Source organism: Aotus nancymaae, unplaced genomic scaffold (assembly GCF_030222135.1).
Source record: "Aotus nancymaae isolate 86718 unplaced genomic scaffold, 86718_ANA_hifiasm-v0.15.2.pri h1tg000025l, whole genome shotgun sequence".
In the NCBI taxonomy this organism is placed as follows: Eukaryota; Metazoa; Chordata; class Mammalia; order Primates; family Aotidae; genus Aotus; species Aotus nancymaae.
Window position 1 is genome coordinate 20,588,828 of NW_026988438.1, and position 27,402 is coordinate 20,616,229.

Here is a 27,402-nt window from a genome sequence, read left to right on the forward strand (position 1 = left end):
CTCACCTCTCACCGTCTCTCCTGAATCAAAGATGTCCTTTCCTACTGTTTACCAAGTATTTAGTATTTAACTTTTGTACTTCATTTTCCTTATCTGTAACGAGGAAACATAATACTGATTTAAAAATATAGCAGTGAAAAGTAAAGAAGATAATGCAAACAAGTGGTTAGGGTGACTCTACCTGAATCACAGCAGACCTTAAGTAAATATAGCTGTCGTCATTTTGACGCCGAGGCTGAAGAAGACATCCTCTAATCTTCTAGTGGTAGAGGAGTTTGCATCTTCGTATAGACAGCATTATTAGATAAATGACCACCTCCATTTCTGTTACGTTTGATTTTCTCTGAAACTCAAGCTTAAGAACAAAAAATAATAAACCTAACTCTAGGATCATGCACCAATATAGATGTAGGAAATGAAAATTTTGTGGGCCGAAAACCATTGTGAATGTTTGAAATTGTTTGCAAAATTACATGTATGGTGATTTTATTCATCATCATTCATTGTTCCATAAATATCTAGCACAATTGAATAAAACACACCAGGTATTTAATAAGATATCTTCAAGAAACATGTAAAAACATCGACACTTTCAAACCTTTACCTCTATCCTTATAGATATATTAGCTGAACATAGTAAAACTTTTGAGTAGAAGAATAATAAACACTTAACCTTATAATTCCTGTACTATTTGACAGATTGACCAATATATTTAAAAGGTTATTCTGAGTACATTTTATTTTTGAGTTTGCTTTATCAAATACTGATAGTTGTATCTTTTTTAATACAAAAGTTAAACATTCTTAGTTTTAGATTTTGCTGATTCTTATAATTACAGAATTATCTTGACATAGATTTATGCAAAATGAAGATAATTTATTTTTCACAGAAACTCAAAAGTGCAATCTATAAAGATTGTTTTTACTGAAGTATAATTTTCAACCTAATCAGAAAATATCTTCTTATTTCCTATGAAAATACAGTAACGGACTACATTAATTGAAAACTTAGTAGCTAACCACAGAAATTATTTTTAATAATCGCTTCATTTCACTGACCTTTTATTATCTAACAAATAAGCCAAATCAACACTCATTCATTCTCGTAACAAGCACTTAGAACACAGGGTGCCATATTTCATTTGATTTTTCTTTTTAATTTTAATGCTCTGCTTGAATGTTTTCTGTTGCTATTTTATAACATTAGGTGAAAACCCATCCAAAACAAATCTTTAACCCTTTTCCTTCTTCCCTCTACCCTTTCATAAAATTATTTTAAATTTGCCTATTATTTTGGCAAGCTAAAAAATTATTAAAATGCTCTTAATGTTAGCATTTCAGTTTATATTTATATATTGGTCACATTTTGAATTGGCGGCAATATTTTAAATCTTATAATTGATAGACTGTTTTAAATATATTATTTTATAGGTAGTGACAATTTAAAAAATTATCCACAAGAGGGACTTCAACACTTATTAGTTCAAGTGCGTGGACACATTTAAGGCCTCTTTCACTTCATTTAACTGTTGCATCTGGCTAGAGCAAGAATGATGGCAAAGATCTTGACCTTGGAATACTGGTTGGATTAAAGGATTCAAGTGGATGATAGAAGTTGTGGCTGGGTTTAAGTGAGGGCCAAACAGTGTAGGAATAAATGCTGTAGGGGGCAGGGGCTGAAGTGCTATATGAGATGGGTGGAAGGGGGTAGCAGCTACTAAATGCAGGGGATGACCTGCTAAGAAGGTGGGATGTGCAGGGATAATGGTTGGAGTCAGAGTCGAAAATGAAATAGGAGTGAAATGTGCCTGTGAAAGAGGATGAAGATGAGCAATAGGGAGGTGACTGCTATGAGAACTTAAGGAAGCAGAAACAGCAAAATGCTGCAGGAACGTGTGGTGGATGGTGGTGATAGAAGTGTGCTGGTGAACTGGAACGGTCTGTATGGTTGAGGCTGGAGAGAAGGCAGTAGGTCCTGCAGCAGGCAAAACTCGAAGATGCTTTGATAGGAGTTGCTTCTGCATATGCTGCTGGGCTTGTAGCTGTAGGATCTTATATTTATCTATTTCGTCAGGAGAAAATGTGATGGGCTGTTGAATTAAAGGGGGAGAGAGAGATTTATGATACATTTCTAATTCGTCTTCGACTTTGTCAGCCTTCTGCATAGTTTTGTCATAGGAAGAGTTTATATTTCCCTCTACATGATTTATATGCATGCTTACATCCTGTAAGTCCAGATTTATTTGGTCTTCTTTGGTCTCTGTTGAATCAGTAACACCAGTATATCTATTAGATGGAAAAGCACCAGGGAATTCATTTGGCACTGGGTCACAGCTTTGAATAAAAGGTTGGATTTCACTAATTAAAGGTTTTGATTGTTGTTTTGCTATTGGATTCCTTTTTATGTTTAGTGACTGAGACTCTGTTACCAGGTGAATTATACCCTTAGAAAGATGGTCATCACAATCAGTGTCTGCTAAAGTTGTGCAATTATCTGTCTGTGAACTTTTGCTTTTGTCTTTCTCTGTAGTCCTTGGAATTGCACTGTCTCGATCGTTTCTGCTCTTACTTGCATACTGTATTTTTTCAGACAAAGGCAATGCTTGTCTGTTACAGCCTGATGGTACAAGTTGAATTGTGCATGGGACTTGTGAATGAGCCTCTAATTCATTTTTACAACTGCTTGAAGAGACCTCAACATCACTTGACTTTTCATGACATTTCTTGGCTTGTATTCTTTCTAAAAGGCTTTTTGCTGTTAGAGGGGTCCTCTCTGCTTCTGCAATGTTTAATTCTGTGCTTTCTGGAGGGCCACTGGAACAGTTCTTTAGAAGGCAGCTGGTATTCCCAGAGTTACAATTCACAGGCCTGACTTTTCCAAGATCACAAATGTGGGGGCTGTCCAAAGACTCTTGATTTCTCTTGCTTGTATTCAAGTAATAAATTTTCTCTCTTGAGTAAGAGTCCAATCTGTCATGCTGAGCTCCCTGGCAATTAGGTGGTTTTTCACCACTTCCAGTACAGGAAATCTGTGAGTTAGCATCACAATAGATGATTCTTGTAGATTTTGGCCCTGAAAATTGTTGTTGACTTTTGCCCAGTTTTTGTCTTTCTCTGCAGTGACAATATCTACGTTTTGAGTATTTTTCATTTTTAAATGATTCCCACAATTTGCAGTTCCTCTCTTTTTGTGTTTCAGACGGCATTTGGTTGCTCTTCGTTATTTCATCAGACAAGTAGAGGCAGTTGTGCTTTCGACACTTCCGTTTGTGCCTTTCAACTGAGCGGTGTTCTCTTTTACAGAAGCAGAGCAAATTACCTCTGCTATTACCATTGAATCTGTGACTTGAACAAGTACTTCTGAAGCTGGACAGGCTGCTAGGGGATGTTTCCGAAGGGTAAGAATGCCTGTTCAAAGAAGACTTTGGAGAGCATCTCTTGTATCTTCGGTTTCCACATCCAGAAACCTTGCTGGTCATGCTGATGTGGTTACTCTTCAAAATTACACGGAAGTCTTTCCCGTGGTCACTGTGACCCCCTATCGTATTAGGACTGGACTTGCAGTTGAATTGCCTTTCATCTTCAAACTCTGATCGAGGATTGCAAGAAATTAGTTTATGCTTTTTAGTCCTAGAGATGTAGGTAGGAAAAGATAGGCCCTCATCTGTATCATTTAGAACTACCTTTCTGCAGCCCTGCCAAAGGGCCATTGTAGGTTCTTTAAGTTCATTCTCACTATTGTTATTCTTTCCAGCACAATCGTTTAGAGACATATTGAGGTAAAGAGGCACTTCAGGATTTTTCATTTCCAAATCATTTGCACTAAAAGTATATTCACCCTTATTTGGCTCAGAATCACTGTAGTCCAAATTATATTTTCTTTGGAATTTTTCCCAATCCGGATTACCTGTCATCATCTTTGGTTTCAGATATTCATTATCTTCTTGGTTCAATTTTTGTTGGTCTTTGATTAAACCTGAGACTTGGCTCTCTCTTTTAGTCTTCACTTCCAAGGGCTTCTTACCCAATTCTGTTTTTAAGTCCTCTGGATTGTGACTTTCCTTTGTGTTCCGAGAAAGCTTAAAATCAAAATACAGTGGGTTGCAGCCATAGGAAATACAGGGTTCTGTTTTTGTAAACAGCAGAAGTTCCGTAGGCCATTGAAGAGTGGTGTGGCCATCCTTGCTTTGAACGTGGAGAAAAGGCAGTGATTTAGATGTCACATTATGGGTACATGCTTCTCTTACAAGTCTTTGAACTTTTTTGCTAACTCTTTCTGTTTTATCTAAAGATTTTTCTTTGTTCTCTATTCTGGAATTTGGATTCAGATGCACTGTACTCTTTTGTTCACTTGGCTCTGGTGATGAAAACTCATCCAGACATTCAAATATCCTGGCATCACTGTGCTTGTAAATGTTTGGTGGGCTGAAGGAAGCATTTGCTTGGCATGGGTGATTAACACAATTTTCTAAAGTGTTCTTCAATGTATTTCTAGTTTCTTTTTCTCTGCTGGAAGGAGTAAAATCTACATCTGAAAGATGAATGTTAGATTTAGAGAACAAAGCATGAATGCCAATTGAATCTTCTAGTGTCTCATCAATAGAGTCATTTTTGTCATGCAAAATTTTAGAGTTTATGGAGATGGTATTGTGTAAAACACTTTCCAGATGGCTTGGTGAGATGTTTACCTCTTTTTCCTTGGCAAGGTGTGTATCTTTATTTGCAAACCTGCAGCACTTGCATTTATCTGCAGTTTGTTTTGTTTTATAAATGGGTGACTTGTTACAATCATGGGCTTCTTCGGTGTTCTCACTGAAAACTGATGCTGAAGACTCTAATTTTAGGTGCACTTTTTTGGAAAAAGAAAATGATACTCCTGTTCTGTGATTTGCGTTGCTGAGATCTGAAGATGTTTGCGGTATCCGATTTCCAAACAAATAACACCTGTCTGCTTGTAATTGGTGTCGATTTGGCATGGTGGATCGCTGTTTATCAGAAATGATTCTGGGGAGATTTTTTCCTTTAAGGAGAAGTGCACTCTTCATGCATGATATCTTTCTACCATTCTTAACGGGGAAAATTCCTTGCTGGAGTTGCTTTTCTATGGCTACCCTGGGGGCTTTGTATGCTGGTCCATTTCCAGAAACACTGTAAATACAATAAATATTTAAATGATTAACATATTAGATTTTGAATCATATCTACATATGAAAGTTTTATAGTGTTTCTATGATGAGTTATTTTACAACTTATGAGTTTCATCTTCTAAAATATAATGTTTTGTTGTGCTTATATAGCTCAGTCTAAGTTTTATAGTGGCTATTTCTAAAATGAATTGTTTACATGTAGTATTTCAAAATTACCAAAAAGCAATAGCAAGTGAGTACTTACGCTAGTGCTACTAAAGCATTTACATCACCATGTATGTCCTCCAGAATCTATCAATCTTTGGAATACAGATTTAACATTATTTCACTAATAGTTTTCCAATCAGTGCATTCATATTAAATAAGAAATTACTAGAATTAAAAGTCACTATAAAATATATAAATATTTCTTTAATTTGCTTTTATGTATTCGTTCTAACATTTTATAACGTTTGGTTCCTCGGTTTTAAAATTCTCTCATACTCACTTCGTTTTGAAACACAGTGGTAAGTTCTTTCTATATGACTTGTCAGTGATTTGACTAATTACAATAATTGCATAATAAAATAAGACATATGTACAATCTATCCACATATCTTCAATGATTTTGAAATCTTTTCTTTTTCTTCTTACTTACCAAAATATTTTTCTACCATTTCTGTATTATGTTTTATCTTTTAAATATTTTCAAAAGATTATCTACTGAGCTTCATTAGCAATTCAAACAGAAGACTGAAAATACCAACACATATAAGAGATAAAATTCTTTAGATTAAAATTTTATGCACTTTCACAGTCTACCTATATACCCTCTACTATAAAAGGAGGCTTCACCAGAAAGAAGACAATACCAATCACATCATTTTTCTTATTGTTGGCTTTGAACGGGCATTCTTTTCTTTTTTCTTGTTCCATATGCTTGGATGTGTGTGTCTGCTTAATTCTAATTTTGATTTTTATTTTACTTTCATCTAGTCATTTGTTTCTTGAATATAAAATGCTAAACCAACTAATATCTCTTCCATATGTTGTTGATATTTTAACGGAGAGTAGTGCTTTCTAAGTCCTTGTCTAACAAATTCTTGTTGTTTTCTTTTATGATTATTTGGCCAATCCGCATAGAACTCTGGAGTCACATTCCTTTTGTCCACCAAATTTCATGTAATTTGCTTCACTGCCTTTATATGTATAATTACAGACATATTGAATTAGCCTCCTTTTATTTATCTCTGAAATGAATCTGCTTGTGTGCTTGTATGCTTTTTCCTTTTGAAAAAATGTAAAAATATAAATATATATAATTTATTACATTGGTTACATAAAAATGTATATATACATGTATATTAATATATGCATATATATGTATAATATTTTAACAGAACATAGTTACAGGTTGATTTCTTTGGGTGAATTTTTACTAGTAGTTCTTGGGCACTTTCAAGTTAACTTTCTTCATTTCAGATATTTTTTTTCCTTGATTTCTCTGATTACTGCTTCCTTTGAAATTTATGTTTTAAAATCATTGGCTTCCTGAATATATCCTTTAGGTATTGATATTTATTTCAGTACTTTACTCTGTCTTCCATCTTTTGCTGTAGTTCATGGAGAATTTCTTTGATTTCATTTCTATTTTACTGACTCAATGTTTTACAATATTTAATCTGTTTACAAATTATGGCCATATGGATTTTAATTTGCAAACAATAATTTTAGCCACCATTTAGTTTTGAATGATTTTAGATTGTCTCATCTTCATGAATTAATGGCTGTAATTTTAGAAATACAGAGTTCCTTTAAACCTTGTAAAAAACTGAATTTACAAGTTTTTTAAAGCTGTATTCTCTTCCTTACAGTAACTGTTTCATAATGTAAACTTCTTATTAATTACACGAATCTTCTTTTCTTGGGTCATCTTTTTATGTTCTTTAGAGAGGGGGTATTAGACATATTTAATAATAAGAGGAAAAGTGAAGCACATTCTAAGATAGTATGTGGGTTAATGAATGTTTCTTTCAAGCATAAAAGTAAAAAAAGACATAGAGATTTTATTAGAACATTATTGGACTTTGAAAGTGCCTCCAGCCTGAAGATAAAAGGAAATGATCCAGAAACAGCTGCAGTATTCAACTTTGCCTTGGTACCAAAGAGATTATTTTCCATATTTGTAGCCACAATTTGGATTAAGTAGGAACTATGCTTCTGAATTGAGTTAACCTTCTCCAGAAACTTCAATCAATCTGACATTATCACCTGTTTAAAACTCAGTCAAAATTATTCCATAAGTCTGGTGTATGGATATTATTGTTCTTCCTTTCCCAATTATATTATTATGTGGATATTTTAGTATCTATATATTATATTATATTATATATATATGTACTTTTCTTAATAGTACTTTTGCTGATTCTCCTGACACTGTTTTATTCATTTTCTTGCTTTATGCTAATCTAAATATTCTTTTCTGTACTGCTGTTTTATTTTACCATTTATCTCTCTAATGTGCAAGCTTCTTCCTTTTACATTCCTTTAAATATTTTAAAATTTCTTTGCTCTTATTGTTTTTGTATTATAGTGTGCTCTAGCTTCTTGTCCTCAATTCTAGTTCTCATTTTGCAATTCAAATTGCATTTATAATTACAGATTTTTCACAAGTTCAACCTTTTGTCCTTATTGTTAATCTTTGATATTTCTTATTTTTATTCTTTAAATTTTTTATCTTGTTGCTTTATTAACTTTAATTTCCTTTTTCTTAAATTACAGTTATTATTTTAGAAAATCTATTTTTATCTTTGTGGTGTTTCAAATTCTACTATTTTAATACAAGTTTATGTATTATAATATTATTAAAGCTTTAACGTTTTCTAGCTTAAATGAGATATAACTGGAGAATAAAAATTCTATATATTCAAGGTATACAATGTGATCATTTGATGTATGCATACAAATTTGGACATCTGTCATATACAAAGTTACCATTTTGTGTGGGATAAGGACACCAGATTCATTCTCTTGGCAAATTTCAAGTAAACAATACAGTATTATTAGATATAGCAATCATGCTCCACATTAGATCCTCAAAACTTATTCATCTTTCATCTGAAGGTTTACAAACTTTGACCAATACCTTCCAGTTTCTCCCACCAGCCAGTCCCTGGAAACCATGGCTCTATTCTCAATAAAGCTTTAATTTTTATAGTTATCTCCACATGTAATATTTCCCTCCCTTCTTTGGAATTTTATTTCTTTAGTTTTTTAAATATTTTCTTATCTATTTTAAAATAACTGTTAATAAGATGTCTGTAGAGTTAGGCTTTTAATTCTTATTAATGGATTACCCATTCAAATTTTTCTCCAAAAATTCTAATAGTCTACAACTTAACAAATGCACACTTTGATTCTCTCCTGTTCAAAATGTATCCTTTCCAAACAGAACAAAAAACATATCAAAACAATATGAATTATTTAAATTGTGTCATTTCTTAATGTTCCACATTATCCAGCTCTTATATGAAAGCCTTCATATGAAGTTCTTATATGAAGTTTTAAATTTAAAAATTTTAAATGACACCATTTAAAGAATTCATAGTCCCAGAATCAATAGCCTTAAAATTTTTAAATTTTTAAATTTCATAGCAAGATGTACTTAAATTTAAAAATTTCATAGCAAGATGTACTATACCTAGACATATATATATATATGTCTAGTCACATGCAGAGAGTGACTATCCCCTCACCTGCATATAATAACTGCTATTGCTGAGGAAACAGGTTGGCTGGAACTACTTAAGAGATGGCCAAATTTGACGATCCTTTATAAGATCTTACTGGTTTTTTTTTTTTTGCCATTATTTTATCAAGAATTTGATTCCAATATTCTCTCTACCAGTAAATTTACCACTCTTCTCCAAAAGGGTCACAGAAGAATTTTGTTATCTGGATCATCCTACTCAGAAGTCCTCATTATGAGGAAAAAGGGCGAAGAAAGATTGTCCAGGAGAAGGGTAATGCCAACTATTTTTTTTCTATTTATTTTATTTTTAACTTTCATGTGTCAATTCAGCTACAAAAATAAAGTATTTGATAATCCTGTTCATTGACTTTTCTTCAGTAATGAGGACGTTTAAGCAGAGAGAGCAATTGGCTAAGAGGCAGGTATTGGGTAGTAGAAAATTTAAAAAATAATTATTTTCCTAGTTTCACGCTCTATGTCTAGAAAGCTGAACATTTGTCTTTTCTCTAACAATATGGGCACACCGTGACCTAGAGAGCACGCCTATTTTATAAAATCACCAACAAGATGTAGTTAGGTTTGTATTTGTTTAGTGAATAAGGTTTCCAGAGGGACAGCTGAAACTTAATAGGGTGGACCTTTTCATTTGGAAGAAACTGAATGGGTAGCTCTGGCAAACTTAGAACTTCTAAACAAAACATCATCATCACCATCCTTATCATTATCATCATCATCACCTGGGTGACACTGCCATCATCAAGGCACCTCTGATCCTTCATTATTTACCCCAGAGGAAAATATAGAATAAGTAAGCAGAAATGTAGAAGTGTGACAACTTTCATAATGACAAACAACCAAAATTATATTTGTTGAGACTATTTAGATATACTGTTGTGGCCTTAAGGTACCTTTCTAAAGAAGCATCTCTATGGTAGGACTATGGTAGGACTTGTCCCACTTATTATGATCTGACTTATTGCGTCTCATCATTAATCACTCAGGAATTGACATGTTCACTAGATTTTTTTTTCCTGCATGCTATCCTAACAACCATAGAAATTTTCTTTCTAAGCCCTATTTTGGCGAGGACTGTCTGAGTTCTTATTGACAATATGTTTGAATAACATATTGTAAGTCCTTCATTGTATTGGCTGTGATTTCTCATTTATTTTAAATATGATTATCTTTTATGTATTTGCATAAACTAATTAGATTATTCTAAGAGTTACAAATACATAAACACATGCAAGCTGAATACTAATTGTATTTTTACTCATAATTGGTCTTACGAAAATAAATGACCTAGAATTACCTTTTAAGTCTAATATTTTGTGGTAACTAATTAAGCCACTAACTCCTGTTTATTACATATTACTTTCCATTTAAGCAACAGGGGTTTAAATTCTGGCACAAGGGCATAAATTTCACAATTCACCAGGTTGCTGTCAACCACATTAATTAGCTATATTATTGTTTTATATTATGATTCATATGAACACAAACCACAATCTGCAAATTTAATTGCATTCCAGGTAACAACTTTGAAACATCGAGTGGTTCCAAGCTTTCGTAAAACTGCTATTTTTCAGCTACAAGAATGTATTAGTATAAAGCTTGTTATATTATAATTATCAATTTAAATGGCACTGTGTGGTAAATTTAACTGTATTAATTACATCTTGTTTGTCAGCCAGACAATGATAGTGTTATTTACACTAGACTCAGGTGTGCAGAGGAAAATGGTCAGAAGACTTATTCCCAACCCCTAAAATGCATTGTTATTTATGGTTTTTAAAATTATTATTATAAAATTTAGAAAATATATTAAGAAATGATGTTAATCCATTTAGTCAACTGAATAGAATAAATGCTAATGTATTTGAATCATTCTGGGATCATTTCATTATAGAGTACATTAAATTAACAATATTAGGAAAGAAAACTATCAAAGGCCAAAAGTGATTAATTTATGAATGTTTAACTATATTTGCCTAACAGACACATCTGTTAGTTAATTATTATTTGTTTACATTGTTACAATAGATTTGCCTTTAAAATTTCCCAGTAAAAAAAAAAAAAAAAAAAAAAAAAAAAAAAAAAATTCCCAGTGGGTTGAAGAGAGTTTTGCACTATCCCAGACACCTTTAGTTCTTACCATTCAGATTGCTGCCTTAACTCAGCCAACTGATGAAGTCGTTTAAGTGCTTTTTCTTGTTTTTTTTCATCTTTCCATGACTTAGAAGCTACATTTCGAGCAAATTCTCGTTGCTTTAATTCTTTCAGTCTCTGTGGAAAAAGAAGAAAAACTGAAAAGGTACTATCAATAAATAATGTGTTCTTTTCTATCTACAAGGCTCCTTATTATTCTTTATCTTAAGTGCAGAGGTGACTTTCTGGACAGAAAGAGTAAAAGTATCTTCTCCATTGTTGCTATTCTCTGCTCCAAGATGCATTTAGCAGATAAATGTAGTTGTCAACCAGGTTATTTTTCCAAGCTTGTCATAGTCACTGCAAAAATGTGCTGCAAAGCTGGACCCCAGGCCTTGCTGGTATCACCCTGGCTATGCAGCTATAATAATCTGTGTGCCTGTAAAAACACAAATGGGAAAAATGTGCAATATATGAATGAGTATGAAGGGAGGCACGTTATGAGATGCATGTTCCTCCACCCACCTGCCCCTCACTTGTAAAATTGATGCTATTAAATACACTGGGTGGAATGAGTTTGTTTCAGGAAAAAGCATCTGTTACTGTGAAGGATTTAGTTCAAAGCTCTAAATGTGATTTTGAACTCATTTTTTTGGATGGAGATATTTATCAAATATATATTTCTATATTGTATCCAGGAAGACAGAAAAATGGGTCAGGGATTCCAACTCAGAATAGAGGCATGACCCTGCTTGATTTAAGTTAATCCACCACTTATTTTAATTAATATTTTCGCTAAAACAATTGACTTACGTGCAAGTTGGATCTTTTCTTTAGAATCTGCCACCAAGCACAGCTAATTATATTGAATGAACTGAGAAACAGCCAAAATCAAATGAACCTCTTCAAGTTTGGGGCTTAATTTTGAATTGGAAGTGTATTTAAATATTATCCTTTGTTAACTCATACAAAGTGATTTTAAACAGTCTAAAATCTGTGTCTGTTGAAATTATTTTCATTTCCTATATCAAGTATAAGAGATGTTTCCCAGGTATGGAGAAAACTATATAGTTATCACGTGAGGTAATAATACTGTAGCTGACTGTTACAGAGCCCAGGAGAAAACCTTTAATGATCATTAGCTTCATTCTTTAAAGGAAACGTGCTCATGGGAGACAGTGGTCAGATAACATCTAAACTAAGGATTTGAAGAAGAAGACAGATCAGTCTTTCAGAGAGAGAATATTCTAAGCACAAAGAACAAGAACCTCCCAGAATTAGAAACAGCTACAGGAAGGACAGTGGGCTCAACCTAAATTCAATTTTTGACAAATACTTCAAATCCTTCTAAAAAAGCAAAAATTTCAAAAAATAGAATTCTGCTCTATATGTTATTAGAAAAAAAGATCAATAGTTTTCTGGAAATTATAAACAACAGATGATCTGAGCATTAAAGAGTGGATAGCCTTTGTCAGAAGACAGGAAGAAAGGTTTATAAAATCCTTATTGCTATGTACCCTTCGACTTACTTCCTCAGACCCATGTACTTGAAAGCCTAGTTCTTAGAGTGAACGCTTGTCTTACAAGCAAAGACCTTTAGGAAATTGTCCTTCTCTTTTAATCACCATAAATGAGGTTTACTAATATTGAAGAATGTTCTTTGATGACTGATCCCTGATCTAGGCCATGGCTTCTCAAATTGTTGCTGATTAAAATGTGACATAATTCTGTTGAATCTGCTGTATAACACTTTTTGATGGTCTTCTCTTCAAATGGGTTATTTTCTTAACTAGGAAAAACAGTATGTTCCATCCCCTTTGTAGTGCAAACAGGAGAAGTTTGCCTATGTTTGAAGAAGTTTTGCATGCTTGAAAAGTTCATTTTATCTTCCCTTCACAAGCATGCTCTGTCTGTACTTGTTGACCAGAGCAGAGCAGCTGAGAGTCATGTGGGTGTTCTGGTGATAATACTGGAGAATTGAGGTGTATGGATTAGCACAGACTGGATGAGACTTATGCACTTGAACTTTGCTGCCGCCTCTTCAGCAGCTTTCTAAATCTGTTGAGTGGTGACCTTGCAGAACTCTGAGTTCCTTTCCTCTCTAGTCTAGCCAGCTGCCTTTTGCAGAATGCATCTTGCTTCTTTATCACTCCATCTGTGTTTTCCAGCTTCTTAGTCAGGGGGTTTGACTTAGAATGTTCCTCCTCACTTGATATCCTCTCTTGAAAAAAAGCTCTAGTTAACTGCTCATTGGTAGCAACCCTCACTTATTCCAGTTCTTTGCTTCACATTTAGTCATACTGGATACAGGTTCATATATATCTATACTCCAGAGGAGGTCACTGTCAACTTTTCTCCTCTTTTCCAAGAAGCATAGGCTTCTTCCTACTTATTGCAGATTTTACATCATGAGCATGTTTTCTACCCCTTCGCTTAGAACAGATGACTTCTGCCTCATGGTCAACGTATAATCCAGAGTATAGGCAGCAGATGACCTTTGTCTTCTTCTCTGTACAAGGTCTGGAATGTAAATACAATTCTTGTCCCTCCCATAGTGGCTAATGACCTCATACCTTTCTCTCAGGCAGAATCTAAATCTCAAGAAGACTTCTTTTGTTCTTATTTCAGCCTTAGTCTTAGTCCCTGTGCACCTATGTCTTGGGGTTGGGCTTTCCCAATAGTCCTGACCTCCCTTCACTGTAGATAACATTTCAATGTACTTGCTGCTAGGTTGAAAGTAAAGAGAGTGTTTGCGGGCCCCACTTTAAGTGACAAAGGATCTTCGCCTTTGAACTCATGCAGAATCCAGAATATGGGAGGGTTTTCCTTGTTTTTCCTGTTTCACCCTCAAACATAGGCAAACTTCTCCTGTTTGCACTACAAAGGGTCTTTTTCATGCCTCTGTGCTGTTCAGAATCTTCATGAGCACTCTTTTAAGTAAAGACCACATAAAAGAGTGATTTGTGTGGGGTGAGTGGTAGGGTTTCTTCTCAACTAGCCCATGATTGGCTTTCATTTAATTAGTTTAAATTGCAACCTAAGCTTTCTGATGGACTTGACAAAATTGAGATTTTGAGAACATCCAACATGTTCCTGTTGTGATGGGAGGTGACTTTTGTTGTGATTTCCTATATCCTAAGTGGAAGATTCAGCTTACGTATTTTAATTTCCCTTCCTTTTTCTGTGTTTGTGGGTTTTTTATTTATTCTTGCCATCTCCCAAAAAAGTGTGTACCTTTCTGTGGCCTGAGGGTTGGGGACTCTAGGTATATATTATGATAAAGGGAACCCTTTTACATTGGTCCACAAAATTTATAGGTTACCATTTCCTGATTAGATTCCATCAACATTGTGATTTAAATGCCAGAGTGATGAGGGTCAGAGATAGCAGTAAATATAGAGAAATTGAAAAAAGGAATAATTCTATTAGAATTCTATTAGAGTTCAATATGCTTCCTCAATGTTAGGAAGAACACAGTTTCATTTTTATATTTCCATTCAACATATTAATCTTGCTAGCCCCTATCCAGAACCACCTTTGTAACACAGAGTATAGATCCCCTGGTTAGAGTCATCTTAATGGGCATGAAGACCAAGAGAATTAATATTAATTCACATGGATAGTTTTGTTTGGAAAACATTTTGATATTTGTTGGTGATAGCCCCCCACCACACACACATATAACTGTACAGAAGTATTTCTTATTTTCTGGTTCTACGTAATTTTTACAGTGCAGATAATAAATACAAGTTAGCCAATTCTCCTAAGAATTTTAGTGTTTTCCCAAGACAAAGGAATTATCATTATATAGTGCATATTTTCACTAGCAATGATCATGCCCTGGTTAATTTTCCAAATTAATAAAATTCTGCTAGTGCATGATCAATTGGTAAGTCTTCTGACTTTAGATAACTTGAAATGATCAGCTTTTGTGTGTGTGTGTGTGTGTATTTAGAACCATGTCTCTATTCAGATACTTTTTTAGCAGTGACTCATTTAAAAGGATGATGAGACCAGGCATGGTGGCTCATGCCTGTAATCCCAGCACTTTGGGAGGCTAAGGTGGGTGGATCATGAGATCAGGAGATTGAGACCATCCTGGCTAACATAGTGAAACCCTGTCTCTACTAAAAATAATAAAAAAAATTTAGCCGGGCATGGTGGCACACGCCTATAGTCCCAGCTACTTGGGAGGCTGAGGCAGGAGAAACGTTTGATCCTGGGAGGCAGAGATTGCAGTGAGTGGAAATCCCACCACTGTACTCCAGCCTGGGTGACAGAACCAGAACTTTTTCAAAAATTGCTAGCACAATAATCACTTGATTACCTTGATATGGTTTGGATCTGGGTCGATCCAAATCTCATGTTGAATTATAATTCCCAGTGTTGGATGTGGGGACTGGTGTGAAGTGACTGCATCATGGGGGCACTTCTTTGTGAATGGTTTAGTACCATCCACTTGGCGCTGTTCTCATGATATTGGGTGAGTTCTCATAAGATATGGTTGTATAAAAGTGTGTAACACCTCCCCACCTTTCTCTCTTGCTCTCGCTCTCACCATGTGACATGCCTCCTCCCCATTCATTTTCCGCCATGATTGTAAGTTTCCTGAGGCTGCCCCAGAAGCCAAGCAGATGCCAGCATCATACTTCCTGTACAGCCTGCAGAGCTATGAGCCAATTAAACCTCTTTTCTTTATAAATTATCCAGTCTCAGATTTTTTTTATAGCAATGCAAGATGGACTAATACACACCAGCTCACCAGTAGGAACTTAGTGAACAGGTTAGAGAAGTTAAGAGCTTGAAGTTTTCTGGGAGCGGAAGTGAGGAAGACAGAGAGTAACACCTAACAATAGGGAGAATAAAACAAAGTATTTCCAGAGTTATTTGGACAAGAGAAAATGCAGTGTAAGGATTAAGACAACATTCACAAGTCAGGCAGACTTGAGTTTGTGTTTTGTTTCTTGTCACTAGTTTTGAGACACTTAAAAAGTTACTCAATTTTCTCTAGATTTAGTTACACATTTGTAACTTAGGAAACTATCAGTATCTATCTTGTGGAATTCTGGGGATTATTATTTAAGTTTGGAAAGGTAAATCACTTAGCATAACACCTGATATATAGGAAATGTTCAATATGTATGAACTATAGTCATGTTAAAATATAAGGAATGGTCAGATTTTGTGGAACTTTGTGAAGCAGGATGTACAAAGAATTCTTGAGTCAACCAGCAATGGGATTCCATTGAGAGTATTTAATTTATGTTCCTACTGAAAGCAGACTGAGTGGCTTTCATCTGGATGATATAATTGATAGGAATATTTTTTTGCAAAGGAGAAGATGGAAAAAAGGAAACATGTTGGGTATACGTCTACCTTGTCACACTTTAGATATGAGCCTAAGAATTTAAGGTTGTCAGTTATCTATGGTCAATTTTATATAAGAAAGGGTCTTTCTTGTCTTAAATAATTTATGTTTTTAATTCAAACATCTATAATTTCAAAAAATCCAAGGTTATATGTCACTACTGAGTAAAATTATAAATTTTGAATTAAAATGTGATTTGTTGTCAGGATTTTCTTTGATAAATTTTATTTGAAGTGTGCTGTTGGGTATGAATACTATACAAAATGGATATTGATCAGAGAAGAGAGAAAAAAACCTGGATTTTTTAATACTTTCTAGAGGGAAATAGAGAAATACAGGGATGTAAAGTAAAAACATGTCTAGACATCTAATTCATGTTCTTGTATTTTTTTAAGGAACTTAAAGAGAAATGACAAAGCAGATAGACTTCATAGTTCTGAAGAGTAGGTACCTTCCATGACCTCTACCCAGATCAAAAACAATCCAACAAAGGACTGTTGCAGAGGTGAAGTAAAAGAAAGGGAAGGCAGACCTCACATATCCTCTCCAGCTTTCACAATACATTTGGTTTTCTCTCAGCAAGAAGTAAACTAAAACTTATAGAAATATATTTATAAAAACACATTTATGAAGTATTTGGAATTTAATTTTCTTCTTGAGTTCTTTTTAAAACACAAACTAAGCAATCTTTATTTCCCTACCTGCCAGCAAGATACTTGGCACACGTATTGCAAGCAGAATTCAGTTGTGAATAAATAAGTAAAGAATCAAATTGATCAGGCCAGTCTCTATGTGTTAGGAATAGCAGTATTCTCATTATCATTGCTTACCAGTCCAAACATGCATGTAAACATCTGCCTATTCCAGTAACCACTCTCTGTTCAACTTCATTGAAGCAGAACGCACATGTGAAGTGAATTCACTCAAGTGTGTCTACTTCTTTCTCTCTTAAATAGAATAACTCCTTCTATCTCTGCACTTTTCATCTATAGATCCCAGGATAATTTCCAAGCATTAACGTTTTTCTTCACTTCAGAGTAAAACCCCAAGGCAAAAGGTCAAACTTATTAACCTAATTTTAAAGATGAAGAAACAAACACATAGAAGGTTAAGTGACTTGATCCACACAAAATGAGAGACCAGAAAAAGGACTGTGACTTGAAAACAGAATATCTAATCTTCCTAAGAGTAAGAAAAAGAAGCAGAGTTTATGCAGAATCCTGGACATATATAATAGTGTCATTTTGTAGATTCAAAAGTCTAGCCAGTTCTGTAATAATTGCTCATTGTTTGAAAGTGTTTTTATCAAATGATTTGGAAGACATTCACAGATCGCTAACAATAATCTAGAACAAGATAAGTTGTAATTTGAATAACACTGCAATCAAAACAAAAGAATTAAATTCTATTAAAAAGTCTTTATTATTTCCCAGAAGAATTCTCATGATTAAAATGGGACTTTCTTTATTTTCTGCTTCCTTACATGTCATTATCTTTTTCTTTTTCTTTTTCTTGATAAGGTATTGCCAGGTTACCCAGGGTGGCCTCAGGCAATCCTCCTTCTTTATCCTTCCTAGTACTGGGACTACAGGCAAGCATTACAGCACCCAGCTGCATGCCATTATTTTTTATGTGTTCTGGTTACAATACAAACACATAGTGAAATGACCTAAAATATTTTTAAAAGGTCTCCCATGTTGGAAGCTACAGTTTGGGCTACTAACCAGGATGAGTTGCCTAACATTGCTGGAATAAATGCATCCAAGGAGGCTTCCTCCAGTATGACTCTTGCTCCAAGGACCATTTGTGCCAGAAGCAAGCTAAAGCTAAAACAGTGAGTGAGAAGAAATTACTCTAGGGGTGCACACCTTAATCATCTTTCTTGGAAGTGCTGAGTTAGTGGATTTTAATAATTCCTGGAGGATTCTTTCTACATGTGCTGGAATATGAATTGCTGGATACTATGTCTAATTGCTGATGGTCAGCCATTTGCGCTTGGACAGTCAGGACATAAAGATTCCTTCTCAGAGTTTAACTGGCTGAACCCAATGTTTAAAAGACATATATCCAGGCTTACAGACACTGCTGTTGGTTTAAATATTAGTTTGAAGATATTTCTAGATTTTAGGACAACCTGAAAATGTGGTGCATGAAAGAGAAACATTTCTTTGTAACTCAGCGTGGACGAGAGTCACCTCCCTGGCTCAGGGAGTGGCATGTGGTAAGATGTTGAAGATATGTGCCCCAGCAAGCCACAGCATTACTTTTCAAAGCCCAGGATCATCTGAGAAATTCTCAAATGGCAAATGAGTAGCTCCAATGTCTTACTACTTTTGAGACATTACCCAGATCCTCTCATGTTTTAGCTATTATGGCCAAGATCTAAGTCAGCTGTGGTATAAAACATGAATTTTTTTCTGGTTTTAGTTACAAGGTTTATTTATTTTCTACCCATGGCATATCCAAAGCTAAATGCTGTAGTGCCGTTGTAACCCATATTATATTAGACATGGATATAAAAATACTATATCAACATCAATATCTCTATTGACTGTTGTTCTGAAATGATTAACAGCATTCCAAAGAAGTGCCTTGGTGATGAGTAAATAACTGCTTTTCTGACTGAGTTAGCAGTAGTCGTCACAGGGCTTTCAATTGCCACCCTTTCCATATTCACAGCATAAGAACATACATGTGATAGTGCAATAATATTAATTCCCATGAAGTATCTACAGAGAGTATGTTCAGGTTTGGAAATATCCAGCATTTCTGTAATGAACAAATAAAAAGTCAGTAATGAAAGATTATGTCCTAAGTAAATACTTGATTAGACTAATATTTACTAATAAGGCCTCAGAAGAAATAATTTGACATTCCATCACAGTCTATACTATGGAGAATAAATTCAATGTGAGAAAAAAGGGAAAGATTCCAGAACAGAAAACATCAGACACTTTCTCATGCAGCAGGGTTTCAGAATTATCACCATTTCCTGAAGACAAAGTGGAGAGTATTTGATTGTTTTGTATATTCTTTATAGTCAAGTATATAATCTACATTATAAATTCCTTATAGTTAATATTTGAAAAGTATTAGTCATTTTAAAATATTCAAATAAATTTCTCAAATCTCTGACTGTCAAAAATACTTCCAAGCATTATAATGTAGAGTTAAGAGAACCAGTAAGGATATATTTTTCTGTGTGAGGTTCATTTCTACCTCTATTGCTTCAAGTCAAATGTGGACAAGACCAAGGTCTTAAGGGAATATTTATTTATTTATGTCTAAAGATCAGGAGAATTAATCACATTTCTTGTGGGAAAGAAATACATTTGCACTAGGCCCCATAATTTAAAAAAAAAAAAGTAAGAGAATCCTTTGGCAAAACTCTGCCCTCCCAGAAGATTGTATGGTTCCTGACATGAGGCCATCTTTATTTGGCAGGCTGTGATATGCTCTGCAACAATCTTTCCCTGCTGTACAACTCCTTCGTGGTCACATCCTCCCTGCTCAGTTCATAAAAAGAACTTGACCTACTGTACTCTGACCTAGCTATCTAGCTGTTTTCTTAAGAGCAATCTCTTGTATTTCAATATCTTGTACAACCTAACATTATATTGATTTTTAAGAGCTTTTTCAATTTCTGCTTCATCCTCCCACTCTTTTATACTCTAGATTAAGGTCAGCAATGCCTGCTGAGAATATTGCAGACAGAAGTATTTAGTCTGAACACACCTGCAAAGTAAGAACACCTTAGCACAGGGAAAGGGTTTTTGAAATTTCCTTAATTTCCTACCTAAATGTTCTGAAATAGAACTGTCTTTGAAAAAGTAACTATTAAAATAGAGGCAGGAAGAGAAACATGAAATTAATGAAATTAGCCTCTGATGTAAAATTGAATTTTGGATCATGTTACTCTAATATAAAATAGAGATGCTATTTTAAATTTAAATACACTATTGTGTTGAGCTATGTGTATCAGAATACTGGCTTCAGTGGCTTAATCAAATAAGGTTTCTTTTACTGCTAACCAAGAATCTATATTCAATCACACCATGATACTTACACGTCCTCAAGGGAGTTCACAGCTCAGTCTTCCCCAGTTTTTAGTTTTCTCCAACTTAAACATGTGGCTTTATCCTCAAGGTCAAAATATGCCTGAGAAATGTCAAGCATCAGAAATGCATTCCACCAAGGCAGAAAGAAGGGCTCAGAGCAAATGCTGACTCTCTTACTCTCTGTCTCTCTTTTTTTTTTTTGCCTTAAAAACAACAACTTTTTAAAGTCGACCTGAGTAGACTTCCATTCTCACACCATTTGTTAGAAGAATGTCACACACTATTGACATTTAAGTAAGAAATGTGAAACATCCAAGTTTTTAGCTAACTATATGGCCATCCCTCAAAATAAATCTGGGTTTTGTCAGTGAGGAGAGAGAGTGGAATAGACATTGATTAAGTGACTGGCAGTGTCTGTCCTACTAAAATTATTAAATGTTGCCAAAAGGAAAGGTTACAGTTAGTGTTCAACCAAGCATACTACTTCTTTCAAATCTAAAACTCCTCTGCACAAATTTTAAGTCATTGAGCCGCAAAATAAAATATAGAGACATTTCTAGATTATTTTACTCCACATATTTAATTAAAAATTCCTAATTCTCACTACACAGCCATAAAAGTAAATGAGATCATGTTCTTTTCAGCAACATGGGTGCAGCTGGAGGACCTCATCCTAAGTAAATTAATGCAGAAACAGAAAACCAGATACCTCATGTTCTGTTCTCGCTTATAAGCAGGAGTTAAACATTAGGTACACACGGACACAGAGATGGGAACGACAGACACTGGGGATTCCAAAAGGGGGAAGAAAGGGAGAGGGCAAGGGTACAGTAACTACCTATCAGGTACTATGTTCACTACCTGGATGATGGGATCATTAGAAGCTCAAACCTCAGCAACAGGCAATATATTCATGTAGCAAATCCACACATGTACCCCTGATTCTAAAATAAAAGGCAAATAAATAAATAAAATTACTAATTCTCTCAAAAAAGTTTTGGGATTGGTTTCTTCTTAGGCATATCGTGTTACAAGTAGGAGTCGGCAAACTAAGACCCATGGGCCAAATCTGGCCTTCAGCTTGCTTCTGTAAATAAATATAAAACACAGCCACTTCTACTTTTTTACATAAGGCTACTTTCAAACTGTACTGGTAGAGTTGAATCCTTGCCACAGGAACTGTATGAGCCGCAAAACCAAAAATATTTACTATCTGAGCATTTCCAGGATGTTTGCCAACCCTGAGTAGAGAAACGCCCCTGTTCTTGTTAGTTCAGGGTGAGGGAGGTGGTTAGTTCCATATTTGTATACCTCATGGGATAATTTTCCTGAGAGTGATAGCCACATGAATGAAAAATTAGAAAAGCAGATGGTGGTAAAAGAAAGAGGTAATTATATTTGGAGAAAAATGTCAGTATTATTTAACTGATAGTAATACATTTGAGTTTCTAGAATGCAGAAATACCAGCACATATAGGGAATAACTTGGAATTCCTATCAGGATGTTGACTTAGCTTTAATATTCCCAACTGCCTTCAGAGTCTAACTGAATCAAATTTGACTTTATTATCAAAACAATCCCTATATATTCTCACCAAATAGGATCTCACAGAACTATTAAATGCACAACGAATTTTAAAAACTCAATGAATCATCTCTTATTTCAAGCATTTCACTAGAATTGCTCACAGAAAACAGCATGAAGCAGTTGAGAGATTCATGGTCTCTTCTAACGCCTTACCTATTTTTGCATAAAGGTACTGCAGAGCAAGGAAATGAGGAAAATACAGTTTTGTCAAGAGTGTTCAAGTATTCCAAGAGTAAGGAGTATTGTATTTGAAAAACACTCAGAAGGCTCACTATTTTTCTTGCAAGTGAAACCGATCAGAGATCTTTTAAAAATATTTTTATTCTGTGTTTGTTTTTCAAAAGTATAACTCCATTTGTTAAGCTCATTGTAGGGAACTCGCATCATATGCCTCATTACTAATTGGAAGAACCTGAGTATATACTTGAAGAAAAAAGGATATTAGGTAAGGCTGTGCAAGCATCTTTTCCTTTAAATCAACTTTTGAGTTGTCTATGTTCTTAAAAAAACCAGGTTGCATTTTTAGAGTAGAATTTCTTTTTAAATTTCTCATTTTCTGAACTATAAAAACAAATGTTCCTATAAGTTTATATTAGTTATTTTCTCAATAATTAAAGAAATAACTTAATTGGAAATGTATTGTTTTTAAAATTAAAATTATTTGAATAATACTTTATCAACATACATAGCTATTACTGCTTAAAAATAAGATTTTATATACTGTTTTTTTTAGTGACTGCAAAACCTCTTGAAAATATACTCTAAATGAATGAATTGCCACTAGAATCAAATTTATAATTTAAGTGGCAATATATTTCAAAAATACACAGAAAGAGTTGCATTGTTCCAATATTGGCCATTCTCAGATTTTCCAGTGAAGTATGACATTCAAGCAGAATATAAACATGTGCACATTTACACAAATTTAGAATGTTTATATAAAACTTGCATAGTGTTTATTTGACTTAAAGATTTCATGAATGCAATTAACCACTTTAAAATATTACTTAAAAAAGATTTTGGGTTATGTCTATACTCTTTCTAATGCTCTATTCATGGTCCATTTTGTGCTTTGTATACAACTTCAAATGTTTATTACGTGAAACTTTAGTTTGAAATGCAGAAGCACTAACAAAGTTTCCTTAGATTTATCTTAACTTTTAAAAATAAAATAATGTTACCCATAAAGAAATTTAATGTAAACATTAGAGACTTCATGTTTTTCTCTCATTAAACTGAGTCATAATGTTTTAATACGACCTAGTAGCATTGAGTGTATGAAGAAACAAGCACATTCATTTACTCCTGGGAGTGTAAATGGATACATGCAGTCCTTTCAGAGGGTGATTTGGCAACAGCAATTACATTTCTATATGTATCATCATCCTGATTCTGCAATTCCACGTCTAAAAATGCATCTCTCACATATCATTACACATCTGAACAATGGCTGCTTCTTGTAATAGTGATGGAACTAAGTTTGGGGGGGGAGAATGTCTGTATAATTTCTAAATCTGTGCTCTAAACTGCTACTAAAATTGCCTGTGATTGCTTCTTTTGGGGAATGATATACAAGTTATAACCATTTCTGTAAACCATTTTCTTCATTCATTTTTATGTGTCTCTTCCCTACCCCCAGTCCTAAAATTAGCTGAAGTTAAAAAAGAAAGTCAATCACATCACTTTTGCTGTTTTTATTGCCTTCAGAAATATTTGAGTATAGAGCAGAATTCATCAAACTCAGTGCTAAAGTATCAGTGGCTCCCAAAATTTTCCTTCTCAAGACCAGACTCATATAATTTCACAGCTTTTAATAATTCTATAAAAAATAAAAGACACAATCAGTTGATTTGACAATGTTTTAAGCAACTAAAATTTAAAATTCACAATTATGTGTCAAAGCAACAATGATCACAGGTGTTAAATTTTAATAAGAGCAGAGTGAGACAGAGGCACGGTCATGCATGGAATCCTTGACTTTGTGAAAATATCATGGGGCTCTTTCTACTTCCTTCCTTATGAAGTATTTGACCTGCTTTCATATTCCAATCTTAGAAAACTATTACGAAGACACAATGATAATGGGATAAGATGTTTCATTAAATGATTATGCAATTAACTATAATTTGTAATTCAAGTAAAAATCATCTTCTTTCACTTCTGAATTGTTTGCTGATTGGATACAAATTGTGCTTGGAGATGAAATCTGTTTGGATAAATCAGCTATCTGGTGCTACTTAATATATATATCCCTTACTTCATTCATATATATATATATATATCTTTATATATCCCTTCTTTTGGTTAGTCTACTTTAAAAAAAATCCCTAAATTGTATTAACTACACTAATTCAAAATTGGGACAAACAATTATTAAATCTACTAAAAATGATAACTTCAGAAAGACATACATTTTAATTTTCACAAACAAAGCAATCTAACCTTTAGTAGCTCTACAAAGTATTAGAATAAAAATGGCTACCACAAAAAACACACATATTTATTCAATGTAGATACATGTAAAACTATGGATGACTAAATGTCACTGGATCCTCAAATAATTATGTGTATCAAAAGATATCCTCTTTCAAAAATTAATACCAGAAGTATAAGGAAAAAAATGAATATACAAAATAATCTGCTGAAGATTGAGATTTTATCATCATAGACTTTATTTCCCTTGTTTTTCACATTTATTATAGTGATAAAAATTGGAAACTGTCCAGAATATTCCAACTACAGGAGTTATTCAAATTATAATGCAGTCATTTGATAAAAGACATGCTATCAAAAAGAAAAAAACATGTTGAGAAAGAACACTTAATTACCTTGGAAATGGACACTAAGACAGATACTCTACTTATGCAAAATTACACCAACCTCTCTTCTACTTTGTTGACACGATTTCGCTTTCAAAATATATGATGTAGTAATTCCTTGATCTGAGAAGTGCATGTGACCCTGATCTTGTCATGGCTATAATAAAATTCTACAATTTCACCAAAAGAAAATCTTAACAGACTCTGGTTTTCATGTTCAAATCAAATTGGCTGGTGGCCACTGTGTTCCTCCTTAACATGTACTAAAATATTTAATAATAATAATGATATAAGAGCAAACATATAAAGCTAGGGTGACTTGAAAGTACTATCTACAAGGCACATTAAAAGTGCAAGTACTTTATTCATATTAATCCCTTTAATCTTCACAAGAAAATTATGACATAAATGCTGTTACAGTCATTCTCATTACACAGTGGAGACACAGACACTTAGAGGCATAACCAGGCAGCCAGCCCAGTTTAGAGAGTGGCTATAACCAGCCATGCTATGCTGTCTCTAATGCAAGTCTGTCTTACATACCAAAGAAGAGAAAACCTAGGTGAAATTATTTTATTTTATTTTTTCAATTTCTAATTTTGTACTTCTCAGAACTTTTTTCTTTCTCTTTTGTAAACAGGAAAATGAGACCCATGTAAGATTAAGACCATGTCTTTTGCCAAATGCTTCTCTGTAAATCAGTAGCCAGTAGGGGACTTGGACTTAGATGGGAGGTCGGTGCTTTAGAAAGAAATCTATTAGCTGCCAAGTCTGTGGGGCTGACACTGTACTGCCATGACATAGCTGAGTGTTTGAATTTAGCAGGTTCTCCTAAAATACAATCATTGTAATCTACTAAGAGATAAGTTTGAAGACAAACACTTTAACAACACTGAACTTCAGCTCCTCTTTAGCTTTTTTATCTAACAAAAATTGTCTTATGACCACACAGATAGACACACACACACACACACAACCATAGATCCTTTGTGCTTCTATTTTTACCATAGATACAATCCTTGTAATGTAAAAGACAAAACTGCACCAGATAAATTAAAGAAGAAAGGAAGACTTCATTCAAGACTGTTGCAATAAAGGAGAGAGGCTATTGAAATAGGGAAGAGAAAGTGAACTCAACTCCATTGAACTAATGGAGGTAATTTTTAAAGGCTGGAGTGAACTAATGGAAAAGTACTGGAGAATATTTTTGGAGAAGTCCATCACTGTGATTAGGCCATCTGTGTTTGTCAATTGCCACTTATTAAATTTAGGTTCCTATGGTCCCAAAGACTGGGAGAGAATGATCCTATGCCCTGCCATGATTATATTTCAAAGGGATATTTTCCAAGTCTTTGGGAAAGATTTTATGGATTATAAATAGTTTACATCTCAAAGGGTCAGATAAAGAATTTATAATTGAAAGTTTTCATTAAAAAGTGCTCTAAAATAGGGAGGACAAGTCAAGGTCCTATAGTCTGGAAGAAACCTGTCTAAAGTTTAGGTAAGTTGAGGGCAAATTAAGTCTGTCTTGGTTAGCAGAGCCTTGGAAAATATACATGCACCAGCAGAAATAATTGAAAATGTTTCTTATCTTTAATGGCAAAGATCCCTGTTAAAATATTGTAGTTTGCCCTTTCAATATTTATGTATCATTAATATATAAATATAATTTTTGTCATAGATGCAGTTTTATAGTCTTTTTCATTGAATTGTTATTGAAGCCAGGAAAAAAGTAGGATCAGATGAATATCTGTCTATAATAACTACCACAATGAAATACTACCAAGAGCCCACATGAATTGTAAGATTTTTACATGTCAGATACAATGCCAAAAGTTTTACTTAAATAGCTTGATTTAATCTCCCCCAAACTCTGTGAATACTATTTGTATCTACGTCCTGGTGTTTAAAATAAGAAAACTGAGGCTAAGAGAAGTTGGATAACTTGCTCAGAATTATACAACTAGCAATTCGTTTTACAGAATTTATTTGAGGTCCAAGCTGCTTGACTCCTGAGCCCTAACTGATAACCTCTGCAATATTGTCTCTGATTATTTTTTTGTGTACCTGTTAACACATCATTACCCTCCCTTGGAATCATGACATTGCCATCTTCACAAGACCAATAACTTTAAATTATATTTCAAAATAGTTTTATTTTCTATTATAAATAAATTGAAGTTTCAAAAAATACATCTATGAAAGCTTTGAAATAGCCATTTGAGATTTAGAATGTGAAATTTAGAATGTCTTCATGCCAGCAATGTACAAATAACTTGCCTTCTCCTTGGTTAATAAGGGAAATGTCTGCAATACAACATAGCTTTAAAGAAGCTATTGTTTACTAGAATCTCAATCCAAAAACATCCTTGCTTTTTCCAACTGCATGAGACATGCTATAAGTAAAGCCAATTATGATACTTACTACACTTTGGTTAAATATAGTAATTCCTCATCCAGGATCTCAGAGAAAATCTCAAGGATTTTATGAAACACTATCAATTTTTTCAAAGAAAATTAATTTAAATTCACTTTTAAATCAGC

The 27,402-nt window shown here is 33.9% G+C and overlaps 1 protein-coding gene across 1 annotated transcript in view; it reads right to left on the minus strand.

The window, feature by feature from the left end:
- Nucleotides 1-527: 527 nt before the first annotated feature.
- Nucleotides 528-27,402, minus strand: part of ZNF804B (zinc finger protein 804B) — a 541,723-nt gene continuing 514,848 nt past the window's right edge. Inside the window, exons 3-4 of the mRNA XM_012450859.3 lie at nt 11,033-11,163; nt 528-5,148 (exon numbers count right to left, since the gene is read on the minus strand). Of these exons, the coding sequence (XP_012306282.2) occupies nt 1,479-5,148; nt 11,033-11,163 (3,801 nt within the window). The 3' untranslated portion in view covers nt 528-1,478. The remainder of the gene's footprint in view (nt 5,149-11,032; nt 11,164-27,402) is intronic.